Source organism: Engystomops pustulosus, chromosome 9, assembly GCF_040894005.1.
Source record: "Engystomops pustulosus chromosome 9, aEngPut4.maternal, whole genome shotgun sequence".
NCBI classification, from domain to species: domain Eukaryota; kingdom Metazoa; phylum Chordata; class Amphibia; order Anura; family Leptodactylidae; genus Engystomops; species Engystomops pustulosus.
The window spans coordinates 85181122-85195208 of NC_092419.1; the positions used below are offsets into that span (position 1 = coordinate 85181122).

At 39.9% G+C, this 14087-nt stretch overlaps 1 protein-coding gene across 3 annotated transcripts in view; it reads left to right on the forward strand.

Moving 5' to 3' along the window:
- Window positions 1–14087, forward strand: part of MID2 (midline 2) — a 211348-nt gene that overhangs the window by 126383 nt on the left and 70878 nt on the right. For all 3 annotated transcript variants that reach the window (XM_072125910.1, XM_072125909.1, XM_072125911.1), the window contains exons 5-7: window positions 4052–4200; window positions 7648–7775; window positions 9616–9759. In XM_072125910.1, coding sequence (XP_071982011.1) covers window positions 4052–4200; window positions 7648–7775; window positions 9616–9759 — 421 coding nt within the window. The remainder of the gene's footprint in view (window positions 1–4051; window positions 4201–7647; window positions 7776–9615; window positions 9760–14087) is intronic.

Genomic DNA, 14087 nt, shown 5'->3' on the forward strand with positions numbered 1-14087 from the left:
GTAAATGTATGGATGATGCAGAGCTGTGTGTGTAAATGTATGGATGTAGTAGTGCTGTGTGTGTAAATGTATGGATGTAGCAGCGCTTTGTGTGTTGTGCTTTAGTGCGACCAACAGGTGTAAAATATATTTTTCCTTTTTTGGAATTCTGAATCTGGGGTGTGCCTATAGTAAGATAAGTAAGATGTCTTATAATCCAAAAAATATGGTGTATTTTATATAACTATATATATATATAACTATATATAACTATATATATATATATATATATATATATATATATATATATATATATATATGGTTTTTCAGTATATGTTCCAATTCAAGCTTTGGCTTACAAACATAATTGCAAGATACCAATGAAAATAGTGTTGTGTGAAAGTAGCCTTTTAGTATTTTACAGATAATCCTGATAGAAATGAAGTGTGAAAGGGAGAGAGGTAGGATCTCCTTATCCACAACACAGCCCACACACCAATCAATAAATCTATAAATCCTAATTACTAGCCCTTCACTGTGCACAGCTCCTTCACAAGGTATGAGGCCCCTTAATTATTATCAATGACTAGCTGCAATAGCAATCATTTGTCCTTTGTTAACTTTCCAAGTATATTACAATAATGGGGATGTGGAAGTTTTTCATCGTTCTGCAGCACTTACTTCAAGTCCAGTGGAAATGATTTTCACATTAGTGAATATATAGAAAGTTTGGGAAAGAGTAAATTTCTTCTTTCTGGGGGTTAGATACACAAGAACATATCTAATTGTATGGGGGGAAGCCATGCTGTTATATAAATCACAGTTTGATATAAAAGGTTACTGTCTCAGTTATAATAGTTCCACAGAGAAAAGAAACACGGTAGATATAAAACTTTGGAAGAGATCAGTAGTATTAGTTTAGGCTTGTTAGGGGACGGATTCAAACTTGAGCAGATGGCTGGGCACCACCACTTGACAGTACATAATCTAATGTTATGGGGAAACTTTACTCAGGGATTTAAAGATACTGAAACTCCAGCCGCCCAACAGCCCTTCCTGCTTACCTTAGCGTATCCTAGGTGATACTGAACAACCACAAAGACGGTCCATCCCTGCTCCAAAGTGTGGACTAGAAACAAGACAAATGAACAAATAAGACCAAAGGAATGTCAGTAGTCCAGGTAACAACAGACATAGCTAACAAGGTACAAAATCGCAGATAACGAGAATAGTCAATAACGAGAGCCAAAAATCAGAAACCAGAAGTACAGAAACAGAGCTGCCGAAGAAGGCTTTAACTAGCAATGAGTATAGCACACACAGAATGTTCATAGGAGTAGTAGTTTTCTGTTGGCCTTTGCACTGTCGAGTGCAAACTGCTGCACATTTATTAAAGCCACATATGTGTTGCACTATACCCGACGCGACACAAATTTCTGTACTAAAAAGGGACCATGGGGCACATTTATCATGCAGAGTCCTAGAGAAATGTGTTACACGCTCTATATGAGCAGTGCAGGGAACACCAGATTCATGATCAAAATCCTTGAATCTGGTGCACCCTGCACACTTCACAGGTAAACTGGACTATTATTGATAAATGTGGCCCAATGTCATTAGCCACAAAATGGAGCTTAAAGTTGGAATTTATGATTCACAGCATTGGGGCACGTTTATTTACCCGGTCCCTGCGCGATTCCCGATCCGAACTGTCTGACAAGCATGAACTCCGCGATTCATGAAGACCGTGTGCCCGATTTCCTGCATGTGTCGCTTCCCCGATCAGGTCCGCCAGAGTTAACCTTTTTCTGCTTGGTGCATGTAAGTGGATGGCTTGCGGCACAAATTTAAATGTTAAATCCCATGCGTAGTCCGAATCTGTCTGTTCGTCCGACGGCACGCCCCCCGATTTGTGTCACGTAAAAGGCGGCGCGATTGCAACACAAACCGATCACGTGCAACACAATCCCCGACGTGATCCCCGAAAAGTCTGGGAAATTGACGAAATTGCGGCCGCGGGAGACATAGGATACTGCAACTCCCATGAGCCCTCAGTTCCATCTCTGCTCCCAATGATCTCTGAGGTGATGCTCTAACAGACTGTCCTGCTCTATGACAAAGTCACAGAACTAAGGTCCCTTAGCATTTTATTATTTCAATATAGTTTATGTCCACAGCATTTTTCTGCAAAGTGGAGCAAATTTTTAAATATCAAATTATTACATATTTACTTTTATTTTAATGACTTATTTCAATATGAATTATGCTTATTCCTGAAGTACCCCTTTAATACCAATGAATCAAAATCTCAGTTTATGCCTAATAAACAATTGTACATAGTTTATAGGAGTTTATTTGGGGGATATGATTACATATTCCAGCTATGAAATGACTGGGCTCAGGAGAATGTGACATTGGGAATGCATTGCATATTTTAGAAAAGGATTGCTGCAACTTTGTAGCAAAAAAATCAGCCCTTTCTTTGGGTAAATTCCATCTCCTAGCTTGTAGAAAGAAATTACTCGGTTATCATGGCTCACACATAGTCTTGTATAAATCTCTCATGAGCAGATGTGAAATATGTGCATATGTGACTACATCAAGCAGGGTTTTTTTTTCCAAATGGGTGATGTGCATAATGTTAAATCATTTATTAACATAACACAAGAAATGTCGTAGACATGATTTATTCTGCAACTTTCCATTTTCATTATAAAAGCTAAAATTACCTATAGCGGAGCCTCTTCTCTAGACACGTCAGAGCCTCTAAGCATTTCCAAATTCAGGGGACGTGAGTACACATGAGAGAAATGGCTTTGGAGAGAGCAAATAGACTGAGCCGTGGATGGTATTAGAGACGCACCCTCCTGACAAGAAGCCATATTAGATGTTTACACAAGACATCACCTCATCAAAAGGACGGAAATCGAGATTAGATTGTGTCTTGATATATGTCTGTTTTTCCAATCAGCCAATAATATTGTTACATGATTTATGATCTTTTTATTCTGGCAGTTCATGAAGTTCATTTAATTAAAGGAAATCTAGAATGATAAACCACTCATAGCTCCAAGCACTGTGATTGTGTTGCTAATCTTAGATTTGTTATCCATGGCCTCCTTTCTTCTAAAATCCACTTTTAACATTATGCTAATGAGTCAGATGAGCTTTGGTTTGCATTACCAGAGCCCCCCCCCCCCTGTAATGTACCTTCACAGGCTGTTACAATGTTGCACTTTCCTCTTCCACTGTGTCCTAAAACATCCTCTTGCCATGAGATTACTTCAGGCAGAGGCATGGGGGAAGTACTGAGGGAACAGAGGGGGATATTGAGACCATGGTTAAAGCCTGTGCAGGTACAGCGTGGAGCATATTTTTAAAGTTTGATTTTAGAAGCATAGAAGCCATGGATAATAAATATAAGATTACCATCAGTAGCGTAACTAGAAGCTGATGGGCCCCAGTGCAAAGTCTGTGCCAGGCCCCGACTATAATGTATGGTTTATAGTAATAGTCTTCTCATATGGGAAAGTGACACCATAAGGGTGACACCCCTAAATCTCTTGGGCCCAGGTGCGATCGCAACCTCTGCACCCCCTATAGTTACGTCCCTGATTACCACCATCACATTGTCTAGATATATACGTAAGTATCCCTGGTTTATCATGATGGTAGATTTCCTGCAAGTGGTTTGTATGATTTGTGATTTTATTATCTTATTTTAGAGACTATTAAGAAAACTTTCACTGCTACTATTAACTAGTTGGAATGCAAAATAGATGTTATAATCAGGTGTCACTTTCACATTAGGAGATTTTGACATAAGTATATTGCACCTGGTATGTTATTTATAACTTTTGAGATATTACACTTTCTTCTCCTTATGTAGTCTGTGTATCTTGCAGTGATTGTTTTATTTCCCAATCGATGAGTAAGAAACCCTTAAGAGTTTTTATAGATGTGAACACCCTGTTTTTTAATATTTTGAGTGATTTTAAAGGCTTATCACGTTCCTGTAATTTTTTTAGAAGTAGTAAAAGGTTTTATTTGCTCTTTTCAATATGTCGTTAAGGTAATGAAATTAAGGAAACTTGCTCAGCAGATCGCCAATTGTCGGCAGAGGCTGGAAAGATCGACTGTGCTCATTAACCAGGCCGACCACCTCCTTAAAGAAAATGATCATGCAAGGTTCCTGCAAGCTGCCAAAACTGTGGTAGACAGGTAGGTGACAGAATTGTATTACTGCGACATACATATTGATGAAAATGAGTTTGCTGTATAGTGGTAGTTCAGATATTTCAGTATAATCCTGGTATGGATGAGCCTCGGCTAAAGTCATTGATGTTATCCCCACCTGACAGATCGCGCTGGATATACCAAGAGGCTCAGGCCTTTTAGTATAACCTGTGTCTCACTGTGAGGCAATTCTACACCAGGTTGCTGGCCGTCTCCATGCCACTCCATGCCCACTTGGTGTGGAGGTAACATAAGCGGGAAAAGTGGGACTTTATCCAGGCTATCCACTAGTACGAGCCTTGTGAAAACCCCCTATGAATCTAAAATAGGAGGAAGATCAGTTAGGCGGTCATTGTGCAGACAGTATACAGGATTTTTGGGATTATGAAGGGATATTACAACACCAGAAACCTTTCACTTAGAATAAACAACATTGACGTTTGAGTGGAAAAAACCTTATAAATTACTTTTGCTAACAAACAAATACAAGATAAGTTTAGCCATAAGCCTAAACTGATTTATTATACTAACATGGGAATTTCTCACCTGTACATAATACAATAGCAATGAAAAGAAAAAAGAACTACAAACAGAACATAGTGCAAACGTGAAGAATCCCCGGACATGTGACTGGCCATCCTGTAGCCAATAATCCCCTGGAGCAGAAACTCCCCAGTAACATGAAATCCCGGGCCTAAAAGGATAACAAATCACCTTCTCTTGCCAACCGGTCAAACTTCAGCTTGGGTGACGACAGCCACAGGAAGGAAAACTATCTTCCTGCCAAAATCACCTAATAGGCATTTTGGGTCCGAGTTCCCAACATTCTGCCTATAGGTTGCCCACATTTAGCTCCAGAGGAAACTGCAGTTCTCTAGTCTCACTATAAATTAGGGAATAGCAGATAATGCAATATCCCAAAGTAGAAGTCAAATTCAGGAGAAGACTTAATAATATATTTTGTACTAACTAAAAAGTCCTTATATAGTGATGCAGTCTTCCTCAGTTCCTCAAGTGCTTCATGTATGATGCCTGATGCTGGTTATAAACCCCATGCACACAAACGTCTGCTTTCCTGCGCCGTAACCTGGTGGAGCACATGGCCTTGTAGAGGAGGGTTGACTTCTTCTCACCCTCTCCTCTTCATAGAAACAAGAGGCTGTATTTTGGAAAAATATAGCACATGTCCTTTATATTCAGCATGGTGGCCACCCAGCTTGGTCACCATGCGATGAGACACTGTGCTCCAGGTGCCATAGACATCTATGGGGCATGAATTAGCGGCAGTTTGGGCCCCCACATGGTCGCATGGGGCCATAGAGAGAGTGTCAATTTAGATAATCTGTATCTTCCGACATGCAAGTGGCAAACAGAGGATCTGGTGAGGTATTGATAAGAATTCAGTGTGAGATGTGACATGGTTATTTGCCATACTTCTCCCATATTTAGTATTACAAAGATTTGGAAATGGTGTAACTAATTAGTAACTCATTTTAGACTGCTACACTTATGAACACTTATGGGAACACTTTTGCGGATTGGCTGTGGGATGGGAAATACATTTCCAATGTAGCTTTTTCTGCAGCATGTGTATGAGACAGTTATCAATCCCATACACTTCAATCATACTGTATTACACGACAGTTTTGCAACATGGAAACTCAGTGCAGCAAATCACAGCATATTACAGTAGCATCTTTACATTTTTTCTAATACTTTGAATCAAAACTGATGGTTTCTTTTTTAGCCACGGGTGACTTAAAAGAAATCTACCATCAACATCAAGCAGGATAAACCAGGGACACCTACTCATAGATTCAGGAACCATGATGGGGGTAATCTTCTTATATTTGTTATTCTTAGGGCACATTCACATGGCCATCTGCGGGGACGTACACGCAAATTTGCGGCCGCATGTACGTCCCCATAGACGACAATAGCGGCGTGGCGCAGAAACGGTGCCACACATGTGTGGCACTGATTCGGGCCGCACACCGCAAGAAGATAGAGCATGCTCTATCTTTCGGCGTGTGTGTGGCCGTGCGCCGCTATTCTCTGTGGAGGGAGGAGGGGTCACCTGAGCGTTACCAGCGCCTGAGTGTTACCTGAAAACTACATCAGGCAGAGGGGTGGGGGAGTGCTGTGGGAGCAGGGAGGGAGTGAGACAGGGTGAGGGCACAACATTGAGAGGCTCCTTTAACACCCCATAGAGCCCTTCTGGCTCAGCATAATTTAAAAATGTGATTGTAGAAAGAAGGAGGCAATGGATAACAATTATAAGAGATTACCACAGTCAAGGTGCCTGGATCTATGAGTGTCCCTGGTTTATGCTTGGATTTGATGGTAGATTTCCTACTAATATGGATATGATTTAATCAGCTTCATACTATAACAGTCTTAGGTCTCATGCACACGACCGTATTGGGGGGCCCTCAAAGAGGTCTATGGCAACTGGTCACAGTGCGGTGAGCACTCACCACACTGTGATCTGGCCATGTGTACAGCCCTTGGATGAGCACACAATCGCGTGCAAGAGGCCTTATACTGTTTATACGGAAAAACTGCAAACCAAGGACAAGAGTAAAGCAAACATGCTTGGGCATTTACTATGACTTATACAGGCATACAGGGCCTCTTAGTATATACAGAATGAAGTACGGGACACGGTGAGTATTAGGAGTTCTTGATAAATTCCCTCCGTAGAGGTCAAACAGGCCAATGACTTACCTACAATGATGTACGGTATATTACTGTCTTTAAACATTTTACACTTTTTGAAACCCTCAGCACGTCAGATGTTCCTGCAGAAGTAACCTGTGGCTTTCGGAGCCATGGTGGGCGTTTCTGCTCCACAATATCTACTCCTGTTGCGCGGCAGACATTTTGCGGCAGAGACAACGCATGTTGCCCTAGCCTATAATGTGTCTAAAACACAGAATAAATTTGCATGAGAAATCTAGCACATTCCGCTAAGTAAATCTCAGGGGTAATTTGATTGCATTTTTAATATTTATTGGATGTGTCAGCCACATAAAACTTGCAAAAATAAAAGTTTAGAACACAATGAGATTAAATTTCCCGAGCAGCGAGAAAGCATTAAATCACAAATTAAGGTTTTTTTGTTAATGGAGTTTACATGAGCTGTCTAGAGAGATGCTACCAGCGGCAGCTAAATTAAAGGTGCGCTCATTAAAAAGTGTTTACATGTTGACATTATCTATCTGCTTGAGCTGATTTGAATAATTGTCCTTACAAAGGACTGTCACTTTAAATGTCTCCATTAATAGGTCAATTTACACAAATGCAATGAAAAGATTGTACTTCATATAAGCGCAAGAAGAAAAATGTTTAACTAGATAGAGGATTCACACAAGTGTTAAAAAAATCACAGAAACAACCCAAATATTTAATGGTGCTGTTATCTTATGACAGAGTATCCATGGCAACTACATCTTCTCAAGTTCTTATCCCTGATGTCAATTTAAATGACGCCTTTGAAAACTTTGCCCTGGATTTCTCCAGAGAGAAGAAGTTATTAGAAGGTTTGGACTATGTAACAGGTAAGAAGAGACAAGTCTGCGCTTTGCTGCCGATATCTGCTTATTCATCAAACACTGATACCATTTCTTTTGTAATGTTATATTTGATTTTTATAGCAGCTCAAAGAAAGCTTTCATGAAAAAAAGAAACACATTCCCCTATGTTTTCTCATTACGAAATATTGTAAAATACAAATAATTAAAAAATGAAATAACATCTTCATAGGGCGATTTGTATCATTATTTCTGCTAGTCAAATTGTCTCATTGTCGTTTTTGCGACTTTCACTGCGAATTTTGCTGTCGTTTTTCAAGTACACCTAGGTCTGCACCTTGGCAGTGCCTTATGTATCTTTGTTTTCCAGATGTTCCGTGCAACTTTTCACTTATGTATCACTTTTTTTGCTTATTTTTTCGACTTTTTAGGCGCAAATCTGCACCTGGTCCTGGGCAGGTGCAGAGGAAGGATTTTTTCATGAACCCTATTTTAACATGTAAATTGGAATTATTGCACACGCTTTAAATATTTTTGGAAAATTCGGACATTTTCGCATTTACCTTTTTTTTTCATTTGTCGGTTACTTCTAAGGTTACATTCACACTGCCGTTGCCCGCCGTACCGTACCATAGTGGGCAACGGCAGCGCAAGGGGAGAGGAGGAGGAGGTGTGCGCAGCTCACCACCGCCCCTCTCCATAGGGATACATGGCGCACGGCGCCATACTACGGAGAAAGATGTGACATGTCCTATCTTTTTCCGGGGTACGGAGCGGTATGGTGCCGCACGTGTGCCTATGGGGCACGGAGACCAAGGATAACAAATGTAAGAATAAGCCACTGTTCAGACAACAAACGCTATATTCTCCTTTTCCTCCAATCCCCTAATAACTGTAGCAGATCACTAGATGGAAGGAATTTTATGTTCTTGCAATTTTAAATTTATTTATTTAAAATATACTCACAAACGTGAAATTAAACTAGACTTCTATGTGAATGGGGCCCAATTTGTGCAGATAGATCGCAGCCACTATTCCAGGCGTCTGAATGGGGAACTTATGCAGTTATAAATAGTCACAACCACAATTAAATTATGTAGCATTAGTTTCATGACCTCCTGGAAGCTGTTGCTTGGATCAACACTTGAAATGGAGTCAGAACTATAAGTGCAACAACGGTGAACGGCACTGACCCAACTTGGCTACAAGTAAAACGGTATGGGGCTGTAAACATCTGCTGTACATGTGATGTTTGGAGGAAAAAAAAAGATGGTTAGTACTGTCCCCTTATTTGCCCCATAAAGTTAAAAACTCTTCATATTTGACTCTATGCGACCTACATGCTCCAAATAGTGACCTTGCCTGTAGATATATGTTATAGTGTTTTTGCTATTTTGAACTACAGGTCTCACAAATTCTAAAACACAAACGGAAGTTGGTTTTCAGGGTGCATGCACACATTAAGTTTTATGCATGGATTTTCAATATACATCTACAGCATAGAATACTTTTGAGGAATGGGATATTTCTAATGTAAAGTATATGGTACATTTGTCTTCTGCATGTAAACATTTTTCAATATTATTTACCCTTTTGATGTTTAGTTGTTCCCATGTTAGATGATAATCGCTGTTGTAGCCAGGGATGAATGACTTAGCACAAATGGTTTTGTGATGAATGTTCAGTTATGGCTTCAGTCGGAGTTCACAAAATCCGGGGACATTATTCTGTTTGATCCCTGTTTATCTGTGACATTATTCTGATTGCAGTTACAGATCTGCATTAGAAAACTAGACATGTCTTTGAGCTTTGGGTATTTCTCGCCAGTATTTGTGTAGAATATTTATGGTTTCATTTCATTCTACAGCTCCGAACCCTCCTACTATTAGAGAAGAGCTTTGTACTGCATCTCATGACACTATAACAGTCCACTGGATGTCGGATGATGAATTCTGCGTTGGGTCTTATGAGCTACAATACACCATCTATACGGGGCAAGCCAACTTCATCAGTAAGATTAATCTATATCAAGTCAATTTTTCACTGCAGTGCTCATTGTTTAAGTGTATAGTAGGGCAGTAATTATACACATTAGGACTGCCATTAGAATATTACAAGTTGGAGTTCAAAGTACAAATGTTGCATATTTAGTTTTATTATGAATGAAAACCATTTCTGTGTTCATCTATTTTAAGACAAAGTGATGTCATAGAAACCTTTCCTTTGCAGCAGTTTTTGGATTCCAATTGCCAGATATGATGCAAGTGCAGCTTGTACTGTTCTAGTTTTTTAGTTCACACCCTGGTTTTTACTCTACTCTACGGCTTTGTTATGTCTTGGAAATTGGCGTGTGTTTGAAGTGTTTGATTGATGAACTTATAAGTGGCAATGGTGGTGTCCAGGAATGCCATATATGCCCGCTCCTGACTCCAATCAGTGGTGTTTATACTGGTCTCTTGTAGTTTTACATTCTCTCTTGGGAATACTGCTGTGTAACCTTTGTTTAATTTTCTGACTATTCTTTGAACTGTGATTCCGTACCCTGGTGCCTGACTACACTTGTGTCTGCCTGTGTGTCTCTATTTGTTTTTTTTGTTTTTTTTTTATAACATTTTTTTATTAGTTTTATAACCATAAGAAATTTAACAGACAATATATGCCCCGTGGGCACCTATTACAATCTTATAAGTGACAAATGAACAGAAAGCTCAAAGGATATCACTGCGTTTCCCAACATCACACTTCTTGCTCATTTGTTTTTTTTTTAACTGTTCTGAGCACATAATCAGAGAAGGGACTGTTGTCCAGTTGCCGTCTGCAGGTTAGTTCAGGGCCTGGGAAGCAGACAGGGCCAGAGGTTGTGAGTAAATTCAGGGCCTTCATCTCTTCCTTGTCTTGTTACAACTGTTTATTTTAAAATATTCTGATACAATTCATGGAAGCAGCATTCAGACTCCTTAAAATTACAATAATAGTAATAAATAAAAGTAGCGGTCATTGCTTTTCTGTTTGTGAAAGATCTCAAAGAAAAACTCAACCTTTGAAAAATGTATATTGATTCAATGAATTTATATTAACATCTTACTCAACTTTATAATTGCTTTGCTTCACTTAATGATGTATGTTATTGATGCTTTTAAATATTGTTCAAAGAGTGCATTATAAAGTAGAAGGGTGGAATTAAGTGTATAAACATGGAGTAGAATAACATGTAATTGAATAATGTATATACCAAAAAGCTTGTTTGGGGTGAAACTGGATAAGGGGCCACTGCCAGTCACCACCAACTTACAAAATCACCTACTCTGTGTATAAAATAGGCTATTAAAGACATATGTGCATGAATATAAAACAATACTTTATTGATTAATGTACACACAAAATATTATATCTCCCCAGAGGGGACATGAAAAGAAAGGCAGACATAGAGAGACAACGAACAGACTAAAAAACAATGCACAAGAATCAGGTGTAAATAATTATGCAAGTGGCTATCCCTAGCAATAAAAGGCTACTGTGTTTGGGTATGGACTGTAAGGATTTCAAACCAGCCTGCATGGGCAGGAAGACCGACAATAGGGTACATAATGAATAAGCGGGAACGCAAGTAAGGGATGTAATTAACCACTACAATGATGATGTTACTAATGAGAAAAGGGATAACCTGTCAATAATACAGACCGTGAGCGTGTGCACAACCCCAACACCTGTTTCGCACAATGTATTCTTTATTACAATGTACCTGTACCTTTCTTGTTTCCAGCATAATTCATAGAAGGGAAGATTGCTTATTCAGTACATTGAACATTTCAAATGTTATTTTCCTTACAGAACTGTAAGTGGGATGTTTCCCTATCAACAGAGATGTTGCATGAAGCTGCTGAACCCCAATGCAAAGTTGTCCCAGGCTCCTAAATAACAATATAGTGTATATAGCACTTGTCCCTCCATATGGGAAAGGGACACCTTATAGGGCTCTTAGGGATAGGTGCAATCGCACCTTCTCCGCACTCTTAAGTTTCGCTCTGGACTATGAAACTCAATGGACAAAGCTGATATTAACTGGGGAGAATTAGTAATACTCAGCTATATAATAAAATGGCACCCAAATAACATGACCAGCACAAGTCCACCAGCATTATATACCCCTGTCATAATGTCTTATAGAGGGGTAACCCGAAAAAATGTCTTCTTCAGAAGAGGTCAAATACTGTAATCAAGGGCAGTGATAGCTGAGCCTGCCCACTTTGATATTTTTTAGAGACTTTATTGCTACAATGATTAGAATTTAATGTACAAAGAAAGTTACCACGCAGATATTTCTTACAGAATGCAAATGATTCCTTTAAGATGCGATCACGGTGTCATTGTGACACTGGGAAGCCATTTATTCCTCTGCAGACAGCTAAAAAGACGGCTGCGGATCCTTACATGTCTGTGTGGTGCTCACTACAATGACTTGCCTGATGACTCAGATTTTTAGCAGGTCATATTTATTTCATGGCAATCATTATCTTCAATAAAAAGTGATAGGCTTTGATCGGGTACACACTGTTGGATTCAGTCACAATTAATGAAATACACAGAAATCCTAAATGTGTCAAACCACCTCTTAGAAAAAAGAGCAACTGCAGTCTTCAAGAGAGTGAGGGTGTACTTGAAGATCACTTCCATGTGCCGCGTCGACAGTATACTGAAAATAAGAAAAAGTGGGAGGAAACGTTGTACTCGAGTGATACAGCGATTAAAAAAATAGCTCAGTACAAAAGTAACAATATGCTTGCTGTGTAGTAAGTAATTTACAGGGCTGTAACTACAGTGGTAGCGGCCATAGCAGCTGCTATGGGGCCGCTGTGTCAGGGGGCCTTGTCTGTATGCGTATACGGTGTATGGTGTGTGAGCATATACTTTAGGTGTGTATAAATGCTGTAAGTTTGTATATGGCACTGCATGTGTGTATATGTTCTATATGTGTGTGCATGAGTATATAAATCTGCGAGTATACAAATATGTATATTTTTTATAAGTGGGAAGGGGGCTCCATTGAGAAGTCTGCTATGGGGCCATGACTCTTCTAGTTACACCTCTGTTCATGTACAAGCATTGAGACTTTTTCAAGAAGGGTTACAATTACTTTTGCAATGGTATGACAAAATATGTAATATGTTACCAATACAACCAAAATGTAGAGATAATATAAGTTGTACTTAATGGACTTATGGCTTTTTAAGCATACTAACTATGTAATTATCGATCGCATTGATGATAGTTGTTAACCTGTTCCGGTGGTAACCTCACCGGTGCTAACATGACATGCTAACACAGGGTTCACAGACCAGCTAGACTAAGTTCATGCTTACTGAACCCCACGGATGTTGGGGTTCGTGGATTGAGATAAAAGAGCAACACAGGTTTAATTTTAGATGTATTTGCCTTTAAGGGCACACCAGATAAACAGTACACACAATATATATCATATATCATATACACAAGATATATATCAGCAATTTGGTAAGTTAGTTACCTTGTGTGTGGGTCTAATAGGGATGGATAGTCCACACTTTAAGATTTTCCCTGCGCTTGGTGATGGTAAGATTACCCAGGTGAAAGACAAAAGCATCAGGGGTGTTCTGATTATATTAGGCTCAGACACACCTTTGCCCACTTCCAGGAGGGTTCATAGGTCCCTCCTATTAAGTACAGAACCTTGGAGAAGTAATAGCTTCTTAAGGGGAAGTCGAAGGGTCAGGGTTCTGGTATCATTGGATCTGGGTGAATCCCTGGATCGCATTGATACCAAACCTGACCCATTTGCTATGGTCCCATCCCAGGATATGTATATCTCTGGACCCAAGGGTGCTAGAGCCTTGGGAATTAGGGCACTGGGATCCCCTGACAATAACACATCCAAAAATGTAGTTTCCATTGGGCTGAGATGGACCATAACTCCATAACGGTCTCTGATCAATGTATTGGTCTCAGAGTTTTATGACTCATTGGGGCCTATTTATCATGGCCTCTGCGCAAGTCAGTGGTGTAGACACCCTGAAATAGTTGCAAATGCTAGCTTATTGCCAGTGGGGGAGGCGCGGCCAAGCGGAGGGCACGGACGTCCAGGAGCTGCGCGGGGCGTTACTGTCCCTGTGCCGTCCCACTCGCTTCTGCCGGCAACTTTTCATATGTGAAAAGTCACCAGTTGTGTTTTTTTCTATATATAAACGCTGCACTGCAGCCTGCCCGATGCATCAAGAGGCTGAAGCTGATGTATGCTACTTTTAAAATGCAGCGGCGGGATAATCATACAATATGCACCATTGTCTCTTAAAAATTGGAGGGAAG